At 31.9% G+C, this 19,227-nt stretch overlaps 1 protein-coding gene across 1 annotated transcript; it reads left to right on the top strand.

Annotated features, from left to right (window-relative positions):
- The first annotated feature begins 2,166 nt into the window (after positions 1-2,166).
- On the top strand, positions 2,167-17,293 carry LOC128192925 (heat shock 70 kDa protein 12A-like). The gene is made up of 8 exons (XM_052866007.1): positions 2,167-2,262; positions 3,560-4,036; positions 4,238-4,456; positions 5,417-5,576; positions 9,981-10,300; positions 11,443-11,667; positions 12,428-12,584; positions 15,699-17,293. Exons 2-8 carry the CDS (start codon positions 3,614-3,616, stop codon positions 16,757-16,759), a joined length of 2,565 nt encoding a protein of 854 aa, XP_052721967.1. The 5' UTR covers positions 2,167-2,262; positions 3,560-3,613; the 3' UTR covers positions 16,760-17,293.
- Positions 17,294-19,227: the final 1,934 nt, after the last annotated feature.

Genomic DNA, 19,227 nt, shown 5'->3' with positions numbered 1-19,227 from the left:
GTTTAAGTGTTTGAAACAGGTGCCCTCTGATGATTATATCTTATTTATTACTTGTCCTAACTACACCAGACTTCCATGGATGGTGCGTCTTATGATACTGATGCACCTGACGGGCTTGAATGCTGAGTCTGAGCCATAGGTTTCAGTTGCTGGATATGGTTAAGTTTTTTGGAACAGGTCACATGTTTAATAGATAATAGTACTATTTCAAACTTGCATAGTTGATTAAACTGTAATATGAATGAATCACAGAGGAAGCTTCAGATGCAGAGCTTGATCTCCATTATCAAGGATGCTAAAAAATATAGCTTAGTTATTACAGGTCCTAACTTCACCAAACTTGAATGGATGGTGTGTCTTATGATACAGATGCACCTGACAGGCATGGATGTTGAATCTGAGCCATAGGTTGCGAATGCTGGAGCAGGTTAAGGTTTTAATTGCTAGTGCCCTCTGATGATGATATCTTAGTTATTACTGGTCTGAACTTCACCAAACTTGCATGGAGATGCGTCTTATGTATACTGATGCACCTGACAGGCTTGAATGCTGAATCTGAGCCATAGGTTTCGGATGCTGGATGAGGTTTAGTTTTTTTGGAACAGGTCACATGTTTTATAGATGATAGCTTGCATAGTTGTTTTAACTATATTATAAATGAAACGCAGGGGTTGCTTCAGATGCAGAGCCTGATCTCCATTATCAAGGATGTTAAGGAAATCTCCTACCTCATTCAAACCTGCTCGATAGATAGATGTGTTTGTTGATAAATGATATAACATGATTCCTATGATATAGTATTGTATGGTATGAAACAATATTGTTTAATATGATACAATATAATATCATATGTAATATTATAAAAAGTTATATGATACGATATGATATTGTATCAATTTTTTTGATATTTTATGTTATGATATTGTAACATGATATCATTATGTATAGTATAATTGTATATTATAATACAATATTGTATAATATTATATTGTATTATTAATTTATTATTTTATCACATGATACTATTACATAAGATATTGCAAAATATAATATTGTATCCTATGATACAATATTGTATATTCTATAATATTGTATCATACGATATTGTATAATATGATATAAGTTTCTGAAATATAGAATTATATTACATGAAATTGTATAATATGATACTGTAATATTATATAATATCGTATCATACGATATTTTATAATATGATATTGGTTTATAATATGATATATTATCACATCACATGAAATTATATTGTATGATATTGTAAAATATATTATTGTATCATATGATACAATATGTATAATATAATGTTGTATTATATATTTTACTTTATCACATAATATTGTATCACTTGATATGATACAATGTTGTATCAAATTATATTGTATCATATGATACAATATCATATTATGTTTCAAAAATGATACAGTATCAAACATACCATACTATATAATACAATATAATATCATTTGTTTCAATGTTATGATGTAATATGTAGTATGATATTGTAATATAATGCTATATTGTTTTATATATTATGCTATTGTATTATGTGATCAAATACAATAACGTATAAAACAATACAATGTCATATCATACGTTACAATATCATACCTCATCATTGGTTATTATGGTATTTTATTGTATTATATGATATATGTTGTAAATATGATAGGATGCAATTTTAATTTTATATTATTGTATTGATTAACATATGAACATATGATTATCATACAATTTTTTAACAGATGATATATGATATTGTGTCAAAACAGAAACCATGAATATCCAAGATCATAAAGTATAATTTTCATTTAATATGATAAAGGTGGTATCATAAAGGTGAAGTCTCATAAGGGTGATGTCTCGTCTCGGTGAGATTTGTAATCTGTGATTACCTATGTTTATTTATACACAATACGGTGTTCCATAATACATGAACTGGAATATGGGGTGTTTTAATCGAAAAGATATTAAATAATGATCTATAGTGATTTAATGTATTACGTTGTTTAAATCTAGTAGATGGGTTTGCATAAAATCAAACGAATTATTATTATACATGGAATTATCTCGAGCAATGCAACTATTGCAAAAACGAAAGTTAAAAAACATTTGACCTAGCCACTCCTTAGAAATACAAAGTGACAGAAAGGAGGAAGGCAAGAAGACACAAACAAATTCTCTCTTCTGTCTGTCTGTCTGTCTGCCTGTCTGCTATGATTTATCTATCTGGGATTTATTGTTTATGTGGTTCGTTATTTATTTTTTATGCATTTTGTGTATGTTATTTTGTTAAAAAGGTACCATAAATATTCACATGACATGTAGGTAGATATTAGGTTAATCTGAGGTACATATACATAGAGGACTTTAATTGTTAATAAGACACGGCTAGATAAGATATTAATTGTGCTTCATGTAATCATGAAATGTGTGCAAAGCATGCTTAAATAATAGCATACGCCATCATTCGATTTTTTATCTCATCTGAGACGAAGGCTCAAGTGGTTGTGGTAAACTTTTCACATTTTCATCTTCTTCTCCAAAACAACTGAACCAACTTCAACCAAACTTGGCACTAAGCATTATAGAGTGAAGAGAATTTAAGTTTATTCAAATGAAAAGCCACGCTCTCCTTAAAGGGAGGATAATTTAGAACTATTGAAAATTTGTTGGTATTTGCAAAATCTTCTTTTAAAAAGCCTTTTGACCACAAAACTCGTGTAGAAGCATTCTCAGGTACTGTAGATTCAAGCTTATTCATATCATGATCTCCTGGGGTAGGGTGGGGCTGCAATGAGGGATCAATTTTTTTTTTAAATAGGAATAAATAGAAAACTTGCTTGGAAACATTCTCCAGAATTGGAGAGTCAAGTTTGTTCACATCACAAGCCCCAGCGATTGGGTAGAGTTACTCTGGTGGAATCAATTTTTTTCATATAGGAATAAATGTAGAAAATCTTTAAAATCTTCTTAAAACCAACCGGCTAAATAAAACTTAAACTTGTGTGGAAGCATTCTCAGGTACTGTAGATTTAATTTTGCTCATATTATCTCAGGGGGAAGTGTTGGGCCGCAAAAGGGGTCAAATTTTAACATAGGAATACATAGAAAAAATCTTTTAAAATCACCTTAAAACCCAATTGGACAGAAAAACTAAAACTAATGTAGAAGCATCCTCGAGAAGCGTAGATTCAATTTTTGTTTCAAGTATGATCCGACAGGGTAGGATGGGGCTACAATTTTTATATTGTGGAGAAATATTTGGAAATCTTTATAAACAAGATAGAGAATACTTTATAAATTGTCGAGATACTTATGTTTGATACTCTAAAGACTGTCCAAAGCGTTTTTGATTAGTTTTGGCTATTGTTGCTCAGGTGAGCAATGTGGCCACTGGGCTCTTGTTTAAAAAATTACATTCTAGGGCTGACATCAAGTTTTTATCAGGTACTAGTTAGCAGTTCATTCTATCTCAAGACAGCTCCGAGTTCTTTGTTCAGATAATCCAGAAATCTTTTTAAATCTGTTTTTTTTTTGGGGTTAGTTTGGAGAAAAAGTCCAAAAGATACACTAGTCTGGAAAAAATCAAATACAAGATATGGATAATGAATTAAAAGAAATGATGATTGCAAGTGGAGTGGAAGAAAAATCTTCTACACCGTTCATTCACAGAAAATGTAAAAAAGACAAAAACGACAACCGGCGAGAAGGAATGATAGTCATTGCAGCGGTTAATTTAGGAACAAGGTATTCGAGTTTTGCTTATACATTCAGAGACGAACTCGATAAAGTAAGAGAGCCAAGCGTACCTTGCAATGTCATTTATAAACAGTGGACAAGCGGAAGTGATGCCGGATTTTTCTCCCACAAAACCCCCACTTGCCTCCTTTTGAATCCAGCAGGAAATTTTGATTCGTTTGGATATCCAGCAGAAGAAAAGTACTGTGCATTGATGAACGACAATGTTCATAATGGATGGAAATTTTTCAAACACTTCAAGACGATTCTTCTAAACGAAAAGGTAGACAGGATTACACTCATATAATATCATAAATGACATCGTATAAATTTATTTCAATAAGTATAGTAAAATAAGAGTAGGATAGAAACAATGGAACACATTTAATAGTCAATCATCATCTTAAACTTTATCAGCTAAAAACTTTTATAATTTTAAGAAACATTCCATACATATATAGAGAAAAAATCATACCATTTACAGAACCTTTCAAAGGACATGATGATACCGGACGACCAGAACACTATGTTTAAGGCCATTGACGTGTTTGCTTTTAGCCTAAAATTTATTAAAGATGAGCTGAGAAAAGATTTACAGAAGACTGGCTACGACATAAAGGAAAGTGAAATTCAATGGGTCATAACTATACCAGCCATATTAAACCATAGGTCAAGGCAGTTCATAAGGGTGGCGGCGGAGCAGGTACTTCACTATTGCATTTGTTAATTTTATGGGTACTAGTAATTAAATCATGTTCTCAGTCTGACCTCTATTTATGTTTAGTGTACATTTTTCAATTAAATGTATCATTGCTTTCTGATTTTGCAGAAAATGATAATTGATATCATAAATATGCAATGTTACAATTTTCCAAATTATTGAAGTTAATTAACAATGTCTGTGTGCAACGCGCAAAAGAATGCAAAACATTGTTTGTAGACCATTTTTGTTTAGTCGGGGCCCTTGCTCTTCATTCTTTTTTAAACTTTAATCACGCTTTGTCTTTTTCAAAGTCTTCTAAATTCAATGTAAGACCTAATTATTTTTGTTCCGTATCTTTTCTCTATTTAACATTTTAATTACAACAATTTTATGCATTCGATTTCTATTAAACGTCTCGATCAAGATAATGTTTATATATGATGAAATAGAAAATCATCCTCTCAGAAATACAATATAAATGTTTTGACGACGTCGTTTCCGGTCACAAGATATCGTAGACTTTCTTTGTTAAAAAAGGTGTTTGTATTTTGTCGGTATTACTTCTCCTATTTATAAATATAATTAAAGTTCAAGTTATTAGAGAAAAGAATAATTCAAGTTGTGCATGGTTGTTCCAAACAATAAAGCCTTATAAATATAAAGAAACCGACCCATGAAATGAAGTATTATTTATTGTCGAATAATTCAGACAACATTCTCATTCGTCTAAAGACTGACGGAAGACTTTTTTGTTCCATGCAACGGGAGAGTATCATGATGGTCATTACTCCAAATCGTATTAGATTTAATTATTTCTTAATTAATGATAACTATAAAAAATGCATTTTGATCAGACATATTTTTATAGATTTCCACTTGTCATAACTATTGAAAGGATATTAATACCACTGGCTAGAGAATGGTATAAAGTGATTTCTGAATGAAAAGTTTTGTTATTAGGCAGGTATGACTAGGAATCAGTTAGAATTTGCGCTAGAATCAGAAGCAGCTGCAGTGTATGTCAAGGAGTTCATGGCGGCTAAACAGAAGGTAAAGGCAGATGAGCAGGTGCTTGTACCTTTCCCAGCTGGAACACAATTCATGGTTCTGGATCTTGGAGGTAAGTTTGTGAATCTTAAAGTTTAAATGATTAGATCGCTATATATATAGCTATATATGAAGCGATATATATATATATATATATATATATATATATATATATATATATATATATATATATATATATATATATATATATATATATAGCTTCATATGCTTACAATATAATATGTGGCCAATACTATCTACGTTTATATTATATTCGATTGAATTGGTAGAATTTTTATCAAGATTTAACCTATACACAGGTTTGACAACTGACGTAAGTGTGAAAGAAGTGCTCACTGACAGAACTTTAAAAGAATTGCATAGGGCGTCTGAGAATGGACTGGGAGGGGACTCAATCAACGTACGATTTTTTCAATATTTGGAGAAGGTCTTTGGAAGCAAAGTAATAACAAGATTTAAGAATGAAACAAAAAACAAAGTTTCCCTGTATGATTTAGAAACAGACATTGAAATTAAGAAAAGGAACCTTGACTTTGATTGCAACGGCTATATGAGGATCGATGTACCGCCTAGGTTGGTTGATATTTATGAAGAGATTGAAATGAAAGATTTTGAAGAACACATAAACAAATGTCAGATGTTAAGTTACAAGAGAGGTAAGCTCTTTGTACATCAGTCAAAAGTCACTGACATTTTCAAACCTTCTGTCTCAAGCCTTGTAGAGCTCATACAAAGAACAATAGCACAAGAACGTGTTACAAATATAAGCAATATTATAATGGTTGGTGGATTTTCTCAGTGTCGTATCGTCCACAAAACTATTAAGGATTTATTTCAACACGAAAACATTAATGTTATTGTTCCTAACAACCCGGAATTTGCAATTTTGCAAGGTGCCATTATGTATCGCTATTGGCCAGAAATAGTGCGCACGCGCATATCCCCTTACACGTACGGAACTCGCCTTTTAAGACTTTGGCTCGATGGTGATGATGAGAGTAAAAAGGTCAGGAGAGGTAAATCTAAGGAGATATTTTGTAGAGATCATTTTGAAAAGTTTGCCTCTCTAAATGACGAGTTCGAAACTGGACAAACAGCAAAGCTTGAGGTGTATCCAATAGAGGCCGACACGACAGAGATGGCTATTGATGTTTATACATCCGATAAGTCTGATCCAAGATACACAACAGACAACGGTTGTGAAAGACTTGGACGTCTAGTCGTCCATATGCCGGATACAACAAATGGTCTTGATCGACGAGCAGATGTAAGTATGACAATGGGAAGCACCGAAATAGTGGTACAGGGCAAAATGATGCCAGACGGAACCCCAACTAAAGTTGTGTTTGACATGCTCAGTGCAAAATAGATGTACGCGTGCCCTGTCGCATGCGTTTGGCAATCAGTTATATAATACCTCTCCAATAAATTCATCTATAGAACTGTAACACTGCATTGAAAACATATAACAATCATTTATTTGGATAATTGCATAATAATGTAACTAAATATTTTGTAGATGACAAAGATATTGCACTAGTACAGTGCAGTGTTTCATGAAAGCATCTTTCAAAGATTTTTCTTCCGACTTCAAATTTCAATATTCGTCATAATACTTTGGACTTCACGGGATTTGATCACGAAAAATGAAAATCAAAAATTTTACATTTTTTGAAAATAAATAAAATGTTTTAGTGACATTGATGTGATCGATGTTTATATATATATATATATATATATATATATATATATATATATATATGTATGTATGTATGTGTGTGTGTGTGTGTGTGTGTGTGTGTGTGTGTGTGCCTGTAGTAATTTAAGAAAGAAAAAAAAACATGTAAAGATTTAAGTAATAAACTGTAATTTATTCTCGAAAGAAAAACTAGACAGTATGCCGCAAATTCTAAAAAATGTGTCCTTCATTTTATTATTCGGTATATACTCTCCTCACCAATTCTTATTTTTATCATTCATTGAAAATAAAGACACTTTTAAACCCCCCAACGTGATAACGAATTTTAAAAAGAGTAATTTTGCTATTATGTATTTGATAACAGCCAAAAATTGATTGTGCTTTAATTTGTGATGACTTGATGAGATTCTTGTCAGAAAAATATTTCATTCAATAACATTTACTTACATTCTGAAATTTTCAATTACATTAGATGTTGACTACATGTAAATGATTAAAAGGAAAACAATTACTTAATATGTTAAAAATGCCAGTATGGGTCAGTTATAATAGGGGTTTTATTTACTGGCTCGTCGTCTTAGTGTCACTCTGTTTTTTTACCCAAACTTAGTTGTTCAATAACGTATCGAGCAACAATTGTTCTACATTGACAAAGTTTTTGTAAATATAATACATTTTTGTGGATTGTTTTATATATATGTTTCATTTTTCACTTTACATTATGCGGTCTTTCATACATTTTTAGGCATATTAGTATTATATCAACTTGTTATAACACAGATTGTTTGTACTGGCAATGTCTTGAAATTGAAATTGAAAATGACAACGAATATATACTACCTCATTGCTGTTCCAATGATTTCTATTCGATATGAATATATTGTGATCTTTCCATCCATGTTAACCCTGTGAAAGTAAATAAAACAAATAAAAAGCTTTTCGTCATTAACATTGTAACAAATTATCTAATGTTTCTCCCTGATCGTTTAGTCCTTCTCAGGTTTTAACAGATTCTCTCTGATTGTGACATCATTTTCTTTTAAAATGGTAGTTCCTACAGCCATACCTTATCAGTTTTCTAAAATGTATGTATGAATAAAGAATGCAGTTGCAATTACTAAATATTTTTCTGGCTCTGTGTTATGCGAAAATCTTCCTTTTATAACTGACATGAATTTTCTTAAATTGTATTGGTGTATCTTGTATTGACTTTGTTGTAATCGAAAGCCAGGTTTTCGAAATTTGGTATGATATTGTTGCCCAGGTAATTTGTGGATAAGGTATGCTTTGAAATCGGACAAAGAAAACACCTCGTAAGAGAAAAATAAGAGATGAAAAGCTGGGTTTTCCCCCAAAAAATGTGTCGGACTTTTGAGGTGTACTAACTAAGATGTACAAACTATGACAATGGAAAGCACCGAGATAGTGGTACAGTGTAAAATGATGTCAGACGCATTCAAATTAAATTGTAAAATTAACAGAAGGTTTAAAATGCACAGAGTTTACCACAAATACAGTTTGATGGGAAAAATACCCACTTGAACTTCTTTACTTAAGAGCATTAATATGGCCAAGCTCTTTAACCACCTTCAAATCAAATTCAACAAGATTCTTATTTTAAAGAGCATTATATTTTAAATACCTAAAGTTGTAATGCGAATTCTTAAAAATAATAAATTAATTTTCTGAAAACTAAAACAATATAGAGTATTCTGATCTAAATTTGACCAAAAAAATCAAAGGTTTTTTTCTTTTAAGTCGAAGGAGGTTTCTGATGGTTTTTAAGGTATTGTCTAGAATCGAAAGTGGGACACATATGGTGTTAATTTATGACCTCAACTTTAGATCCTCTTGCATAATTAATCATAAAGAAACGTGATTTCATATTTAATTTAAGAAAAAAATCAAAGTAAAGATATGTGCCATCTGAAAATTACAATGCAACAACCGAGGCTTCGAACAATGCACAGACGATCAACCATTTAAACTTCCGAGGGACACGGATCGCTGGGTCAAATTGCTGTACTAAATGATCGTTATGAAACGAAAGTAAAACGCTAAGGTATGTAATATTTGTGAATTATGTATTCCCATGTGTACTTTTTTTTTACTTATAACTATGAAAACATAAAATATAGTACAACTAGATACATCTTTCTAATGCATCATAAGGTCTCTACAATTTAAGTGACTGGTATTGAACTGATATTTATCCAGAAGGGCGTTTTGTCGAATGTATTTTGTATTATAAAATTGACTGAGGAAGGTCATTAAACAAGAAAAAGAGTTTAAACAGAAATCATTCGTTTATTAGTTATTGAAAAATTGTTCTTAAAAAGAGACACTTTAATTATTTTACATGTAAATTCCTTATGTTCGTGACTTGTTGGTTTCGCTTTCATATCAAATGAATGTTTAACTATTTGCTTCCTGTTTGTATTCACTTGATAAAATATCTGAATATGAACATTTGAATAGCATTGTTATGATTTTAACTTTTGATCTTAGATTCATGGTATTTTTTTCACAAAACCTATTGTTTTGATCACAGATAATGTTTAAGATTTTGAATTGCATATCGCTAAAACAAAACAACAAATGCTAAAGATGATAGCTTTGTCTAAATATGTACACTTTTACAGTTTGGGACTCCACATTTTTTTTAATTTTCTTATGTTTCAGTGAACTGAGATGTAAGTGTGTTGCAACGTTTGTATCACCTGTTTAGAAGAATGGCTAGAAGTTTATCTAACACAGGCCGTTCAGACAGACTTGTAATAGCTGCCATAGATTTAGGAACAACATACTCAGGATATGCCTATACATTCAAACATGAACTTGAGAGGGAGCGCTCAGCAAAAGATATGTGTAAAGTCCTTTCGAATAACTGGCAGTCAGGCAGTTCGGCCGGACTGATCTCACACAAAACTCCTACTAGTTTGCTCCTTACCAAAGATGGCGAGTTCGACTCGTTTGGATATAAAGCAGAGAAGAATTATATGGATCTCGTGAACGGAAACAAACATATTGGCTGGCGTTTCTATCGAAAATTCAAGATGTTACTGCACAAAAATGACGTGAGTACTATTTGAGATTAAAACTTGAAGCAGAATAGTTTTTTTGGAATTTAGCTACGATGAATATGTCTCTTTTGTATGAATTTGCAACGTACATGATAAACTTGAAAACCTTCTCGTACTTGAATAATTTTAAAAAAGGATGTCTTTACATTGAGGAAGGAATCTTCTCGTTATCAAACATATTCATGAAATTTTGACACAGTCAAACGGATCATATCATTTCGCATAAAGGTCAGGTCAAGGTCACTACATTTTTCCTCAACGTAAAGGATGATAAAAATAAATGTAGTTCTTTGCAGTTACGTAGACATCTGTTTAAGTCTATTCTTCACTGAAATGATAGATATCAGAATGTCTATCAGCTTATACTACTAAATTGGAATAGATATTGAACCTAAAATTGATATTGTTTAGCCCGCGTTTCCTCTAATTTTCTTAAATTTTGACGATATTTTGATTTTTTTTATGCTTCCAATATTAAAATATTTCTGATTTTAAAGTACTACGAAGACTTTATATATAGATATAAATTGACAGAAAAGCTGTTATATTGACCATTTAATAGGAAAGAAAAACTGATATGAGTAATTTTTTTTACACAAATCAATGTATAGAATGGGCGCTTTAAAAAGCTTTTAAAAATGCAATTTGACAGGCAAATCATATTTTAAAAACATATTCTGAAACCCAAGTATCATATTATTTCACATTAGTTAAAAAATCCAACATTAATGTTTTTGTTTTAAAAATGCTAAAACAGACTCATTAATCAATTCTGAATTGCGAAACATGTGATATTTTCTTACGCCAACATTCCGCCAAAAATATAGTCCTTGTTAGATTATAAAAATGATTACTACATGTATTTCTATGCCAAGTTGTATGATAGTAAAAAAGAAAGAAAAATGTACTATCTTAATTTCCTTTCATCTTGATTTGATTAACATGAATCAATCAAATTTAAGTTTGACAAGTCGAAAACCATAAAAGACTCCTTACTTAAGATGTTATTAAAATATCTCTATAGTTGGTCTTTGGATTTTTTTATGTTGTATCATACAAGAGTGGAATGTTTCCTTCGAAATACATGAACTAGCATATCAATGTTGTTTTAAATTCAATCTTTTGTACATATGTAGGTTTTAAACAAAAACACAACAATTAAAGACGACCAAGGAAATTCATATCTAGCTTTGGAAATTTTTGCGCACAGTATACGTTTTCTTAAAACTGAACTGATTCAAGCACTTCACCGAGAAAACGTTCAACCGATTTTTGTTGAAACAGATATACAGTGGGTCATTACCATACCTGCAATCTGGGATCCGAAGTCCAAAGACTTCATGAGGGTCGCTGCAGAGGAGGTTTGTGGATATTGCTGTATAATAAAAATAACCATTGCTCATAAATTGAAATATTTATTTATTTTTTCAATGGATAAACAATATTCGATATTCTTTTCTGCCATGACGTACTTCATGTAGGTCACCCATTTGTAACAAATCCCAAGTTCTTATTCATAATGTAAAGAGGGAAAAGCAAATTCAATACCTGGATAAACTGCAATTTCAACCGCTCATTATTGCTATCATAAAAAGGCATAGTCGCTATTTTAATTTTTATTTCTTGAGATTTATTTTTTGTGTGAGATAGTTTATAAATTATAAAAAAACAAATTTAGATGTGATTGTCTTCGATGATCAATCGATAATTCGAGGTGTGCAGGACCATTGACTACAATAATACATACAAATGCATCGTATGAACCAGTTAGATAAAAATTTCAATATAAATTTCATTTTTTTAAAGATACACATGTATAATAATATAAATGTCTTGCTTTATTTATTGCTATGTGATGACCGTAATGTCTTGTTAAAATTTAGGGGGGGGGGGGGAGTATTAAGACAATGTCAGTAGTCATCCACAGACTGTAAACAGTTATTTATTGATATATAGCGCAATAATTGAATTATGTATAATACTTCAATATTTAGTTTTATTCCAAATATGACATTTTCTTAGAAAGAAAGTTATCTTTCAATCAACAAAATACCGTACAGGAATATTTATTGATAAGATCTTTTAAACTTCATAAGTACAATTTTTAGTTTAATTATGTAGGCGGGTATAGAAAGAGACCGACTGGAGTTTGCATTAGAACCAGAGGCAGCCTCCGTCTATGTTAAAGAGATGCTTGTCACCAGAACCACGACTGATAACGAAGCAGAAATAGTACCATTTGAGGCTGGAACTCAATACATGGTATTAGACCTCGGAGGTAAGTTTTCATATAATTTTAGTGCATGTTAATTTTTTTTTTTCATCAGCTAAAAATACGTTCAAGTGATCATGAAACTCCTTGCAATCACTACATCATGTTGCCACGAAATACATGTAATTTATCACGTTCGCAAGAAAATCTCAAAAGCTTAAAGAAAAGATGCACTTCGGTATATGTTACAATAACGAAGCCTTCAAACTTTATGGAGATGCGACTCAAGCTCAGTAACCACGAAGTCCAGTACTTTTTCACCAATCTATACTTAGTCTACTATATTAAAATAATAGACTCGATTTTTTTTAGCTTAAATACCGAGAAATCGGATGAATACTGTCTTTTGTTTTATATATTTTAAACATCGTTGGTACTTGAAGATTACCAATTTGTTTTTATTTTTTCCTCAATTAAGCTTTGCCAATTAGTAATCAAAGAAAATTCCTTTCAAAAATCCGGAAATCATCTGAATTTTTTGGATTTTACAATCTTGCGCATGCGCATTAGATTTACGCTAAATCACGGGAGGCTCTTTAGTTTATGTTTCCAAAATATGACATTTGTACGGATAAACTCAGAAACGATATTACAAATACGTGTTAGTGTAAATTTTCATTGAAAATTTGTCATATATTCATCAAAGGAAATACGGGAGATAACTCTAACTCAGTGCATTTAATATGAAAAATCCCGAGAGTTCCGAATGTCAACATGGTGTGTAAATTCAAAGTGAGGAAAAAAGTTGGTGAAAAGTGTTGAATTCTTCATTAGTATGAATTTAATTTTTAGATGAAAGATATTTACAGCCTCAAAATTGTTTTTTTGTGAATAATTTGACTGTTATTTACAATGCAGCTTCATTAATTTTCTCCAAAATCGTTCCGGAGCGATTCTGCAACTTTTTGCTACATTAATACGGGTGTACATATTGGAGGCGTTTTAACTGTGGTGAAGGCCCGTCCGAAGATTTTCTAACTAAGCAGAGTGTAGTGAAATTAATAGCATTAGTGGAGGCTTAAAGCTTGGTTATGAAAGTATGTCAACAATACGGAGTGTTGATGTATCTATTTCGTAAATGTCCGATATAAAGTTATATGCCAACCCGTGCACGTACGGGTCAAAGTCTAGTAGTTTATCAATAAGCGTGATCGTACAGTTAAAATTACATCAACTAAAATCAGCCCAAATCAAAGAATCTGCTAAACATCATCTTACATGGGTATATAAAACGTGTTTACTTATGATGGACAGTCCTGACTAGTTCGGCCCATCAACGATGATCATGAGTGAACATTTAGTGTTCAAATTTCAGAGTTATATTTTATTTCTAAATAAAGTAACAAAATTGTCAGAACTGTCAGAAATAATATTGTGATGCAGGTTTTCAGTCTCCGACTCCGAGTCTCTGAGTCCCCCACCTGGGTATGATGCATCGCTTACGCAAAATACATTCATTCATACATGGCTCAAATGTTACAAAGGTTAAATAGCATTACAGGACCAACTTGCAATATCAGGGCCTTTATTGCGGACACAGGATGCCAAATATGACAATTTGTTGATAACTTGTTTATACGAGGGTCAATCAAAAAATACGAAGACAATGTTGCTTTGTATCATATATTTTTCATGAAAGTCATACTTAACAGATTAATCTGTGCACCAACACTTATGTTATTGATATGCGAAGTTTTAGTCCATTTGATGAATTGGTATTTTTGTTGCCCCTTCTTTAAAACAACATGTTTTGTCACCACGGCGCACGGTAACGTTCAAAACATGACGTCAAGATTAAACACGCACAGTTTATAGATATACCTCATCTTTATATCACGCTTAGTCTCTTGTACCTTTCTCCTTACAATTTAAAATGGCACTGAACCACTTAACATCTTATTTGCACACATTTGTTCGAAAATCGTAATTTAGTTCTTCAAAGTTTTCATTTTCTAACCGTGTATTTTTTAGTTTACAGTATGGATAACCCTGAACGTCGGTTGACGTTACTTATTTGTAGACCAACTATTTACAGATATTTTATTCTCTTTCAGACTGTTTTATATTCAAAATACAATTACCACCACCCCCACAAAATCTATTACAGTTAAACACAAACTTGCAAATAAATGTTGACTTGTTTTTTGCACCATTGAGCATTTTCACAGCATGTATCGGCTTTTTCCTGAGTTAAATTCATTTTTTTTGTACTTCTCGTTGCGCCGTGACGTCCGGCGACGTCGATGTTTTTAGTCAATTCTAAAGAGGACTATCTGTCTTTAGTTACTAATATCTGTTCGACAAAACGGTATATCCTGTCATTATTTGGAACATAGAATACCATGACTATACTTAATTTGAGGTTTCAATATTATTTGGTTTTAAGCCCAATTTATAGAGATATTAATTTAAACATTATATGGTTTATTGATGACATTACACAAATTTTGACCGTGCGCCGTGACCTCATTTTTGCAGGATTAGATTCTAAATAATTCTTAGAAATAAAGTAATTTATTAACTTTTTTTCTTGTAAATTGTTTAAAACTATTGCTAAATTATGTCTACCAAATTAAGTAATGATATGACGTTAAGTAACATAGCTATGACAAAAGTCTTCGTATTTTTTGATTGACCCTCGTATATTTTCAGTTTGGATTTTACTGTGCCCGAATTATTAACCTCATTTAGGACTTAGAGTATTTGGATGCAGGCTTTGAGTGTCCCGCCATATTATGACGCATCGCTTGCGTGCAATATTGAAATATCATACATAAAAGTATACATGAACAGAATGAACTCTGTGACTCTTGTAGCGCTGCGTAGTATTCCTAAATGATGCTATGAAACCACGGGCATAATAATATACAAATTGAGAGTTTATAAATAAGTGTCATATTTGGCGATTCTGTGTCTGCATCGATAGCTTCTGGTAATCTATATTGAGTCATATATTGCATGTTCTATATAACCTTAGTAACCTTTCAAACCATTAACCCATTACCACAATTCATTGCGCAGTACGTAGTTATACATAAGTATCATAGTGACCAATATGTAATACTAGCAATTCAAGGTCATAGCATGGTTATCTGTTTACAATAATATTTTTTTTTATAGGTGGAACGATAGATGTTGTCGTTAAAGAAGTTCGAGAAGACCGAACGCTTCGTGAACTTCATCATGCTTTTGGAAATGGTTTAGGTGGCGAGTCTGTAAATAAACGATTTATTGAATATTTTGAAAATGCATTTGGTATTAAACTAATGACGGAATTCAGGACAAACAATGCCTACAGGGGACTTTGGCTTGACTTTGAAACCGAAATTGAAAAACAAAAAAGAAACTTTGCTTCTGTCGGTATAGAGCAGTTGAAATTAAATATCTCATCCAAATTTCTTGAATTGTTTGAAAATTCTTGTGGCAAAAGTCTTTCGGATCATTGCACCTCTATTGAACATCTATCCAGCAGGAGGGATAAGCTAAACATGCACAAGGATTTGATCGTTAAACTGTTTCAGCCATCTATTGATAGCATCATACAGTTCATGAGGGATGTTTTCGACAAAAAGCACTTGGTTGGTGTTTCGGACATCATAATGGTTGGTGGATTCTCGCAATGCAAACTGATTACCGATAAAGTCAAAGAAACGTTCAGGGGTTTAAATATTGTTATTCCTCACGATGCTGACCTTGCGGTGTTGAAGGGCGCGGTCATTTATAGGCACTGGCCAGAGGTGATTTACTCTCGTCGTGCGCCTTTCTCTCTCGGAGCAAGGTTCAACCGAATTTGGCTCGACGGAGATGATATCAGTAAACAGTTTAGGAATACTGACGGCGAGAAGATGTGTATGGATTACTTTAGTAAGTTCGTAACAAAAGACGAGGAATTTGCATCCAAAGACAAGGCGACTCTTGAGGTATATCCAATTTGTGCAGATACGACTGTTATGCCTGTGGAAATATTCAAATCAGATGAAGAGAACCCTAGATACACAACAGATCCGTCCTGTAAGAGTATGGGGAACCCATTTAACGTTGACATGTCGGACTTAAGAGGCGGCATGGAACGGAAGGTACACGTGACTCTGACCATGGGAAGTACAGAAATAAGGGTGGAAGGACAACAGATTCCGAATGGTGAGGTCAAGAAAATCCAGCTAAATCTGCTAAAGGACTGAAAAATCCGGCCACAATCTTCACATAGGCAACTTCAAATTGTTAATTCCTTATGTCTACCCCGTACTGTATATGTTTTAAATACATGTACTAGATGTTATGCACTACACATGTATATCATAATCGATTTCAATCATATTATATATATGATTATACATATTAATATTATGATTAACACGTATTCTCATTTTATTACATATACTAACTAATACACTGTATGTAAGTTTTAATTGACAACTAAGTTTTCGCTAATCTGAATTTATTGTTTATTTTTTTCTTTTAAAATTTTGTTTACTAATATCTTATTATACGATGGCTTAAAATGACACCTTACAAAAGCTAAAACTACAAAATACCACTCATATTGTCACCCCATACCCTTGCAGTTGAGACTGATTATTTTAATTGAATCACCAGGAATCAGAGGATTTTTTCTTAATTGTAAGATGAATTTCAATTTATCTTGATGCTTCCGTTGTGTGATTTTTTTTCGCCAAAAAAATCTTATTTGAGAAATAAAAGGTATAGTGTTCAAACCTCTGCATCTTTTCAGTTCAGAAAATTGACGAGTGTTGGACGGAAATTATTGAGACATTTACTCTTACTCCCTTGTGAAAAAAGATAAATCAATGAAATTTCACCAGAACATAAACCAGGATGTCTTTTATTGATGTGAAAATTTTGAAGTTAATGACATCATTTGTTCTTTCCTGGTAAACTAACAAACATGCCTACATCCAATGACCCGACACAATCACAAACTCATCGCGACGTCATTTTAACGTTTTTCCTTCGTTCTATGTTATAAACACCTTACAAACGAACGGAAAACGTAAACTATTCTTCATTTTACATCTTTTCTTTTTATTCTAAAATGGCAACAGTTACTAATATTTTCCATTCATGATTTTTGTAAAAAAAAAAAAATCGAGTTATTTCTTCCAAAAAGTTACTAGTAACTTACTGTGAAACTTCTCTTACAATTTCTTAGAACTGTTAAAATCATGATCAGTTTGTGTGAAAAAAGTACTTGAAATTTTGTCCATTTTTTTTCATTCTAGTTAAACAATCAGTTAAAGAAACCCGATTATCTGAAGTTTTTGACCTTTTTCCATCGTATAATTTATATATTTAAGCAATTTCTTGGCCAAAAAAGGTCTTCTTTCGAGGTTCACACCAATTTTATGTATATTCGCTGCGCCGCCTTGACGTCAAAATTCAATATACCGTCTCAGTCAGATTTCAATTGCTTTGTTAATATTTAAGTATATATACTCTCTTCGTATTTCAACTCGAACACTATAGTAAAACTTAAAGTTAGTCACAATAAATAGCAAAATGAACATAAATAATTTGATTCCTTTTATCAAGAATTGAAATTAACTGGAAAGTATGAATATCATTGTTTACAATTAAGAATTGGTAGTTTAACGTACATACGAGGGTCAATCAAAAAATACGAAGACTTTTGTCATAGCTATGTTACTTAACGTCATATCATTACTTAATTTGGTAGACATAATTTAGCAATAGTTTTAAACAATTTACAAGAAAAAAAGTTAATAAATTACTTTATTTCTAAGAATTATTTAGAATCTAATCCTGCAAAAATGAGGTCACGGCGCACGGTCAAAATTTGTGTAATGTCATCAATAAACCATATAATGTTTAAATTAATATCTCTATAAATTGGGCTTAAAACCAAATAATATTGAAACCTCAAATTAAGTATAGTCATGGTATTCTATGTTCCAAATAATGACAGGATATACCGTTTTGTCGAACAGATATTAGTAACTAAAGACAGATAGTCCTCTTTAGAATTGACTAAAAACATCGACGTCGCCGGACGTCACGGCGCAACGAGAAGTACAAAAAAAATGAATTTAACTCAGGAAAAAGCCGATACATGCTGTGAAAATGCTCAATGGTGCAAAAAACAAGTCAACATTTATTTGCAAGTTTGTGTTTAACTGTAATAGATTTTGTGGGGGTGGTGGTAATTGTATTTTGAATATAAAACAGTCTGAAAGAGAATAAAATATCTGTAAATAGTTGGTCTACAAATAAGTAACGTCAACCGACGTTCAGGGTTATCCATACTGTAAACTAAAAAATACACGGTTAGAAAATGAAAACTTTGAAGAACTAAATTACGATTTTCGAACAAATGTGTGCAAATAAGATGTTAAGTGGTTCAGTGCCATTTTAAATTGTAAGGAGAAAGGTACAAGAGACTAAGCGTGATATAAAGATGAGGTATATCTATAAACTGTGCGTGTTTAATCTTGACGTCATGTTTTGAACGTTACCGTGCGCCGTGGTGACAAAACATGTTGTTTTAAAGAAGGGGCAACAAAAATACCAATTCATCAAATGGACTAAAACTTCGCATATCAATAACATAAGTGTTGGTGCACAGATTAATCTGTTAAGTATGACTTTCATGAAAAATATATGATACAAAGCA

The sequence above is a fragment of the Crassostrea angulata genome, chromosome 7 (assembly GCF_025612915.1).
Source record: "Crassostrea angulata isolate pt1a10 chromosome 7, ASM2561291v2, whole genome shotgun sequence".
Classification (NCBI taxonomy): Eukaryota; Metazoa; Mollusca; class Bivalvia; order Ostreida; family Ostreidae; genus Magallana; species Magallana angulata.
The sequence above is the reverse complement of the archived record's forward strand: the minus strand, read 5'-3'. Positions and strand labels throughout refer to the sequence as shown.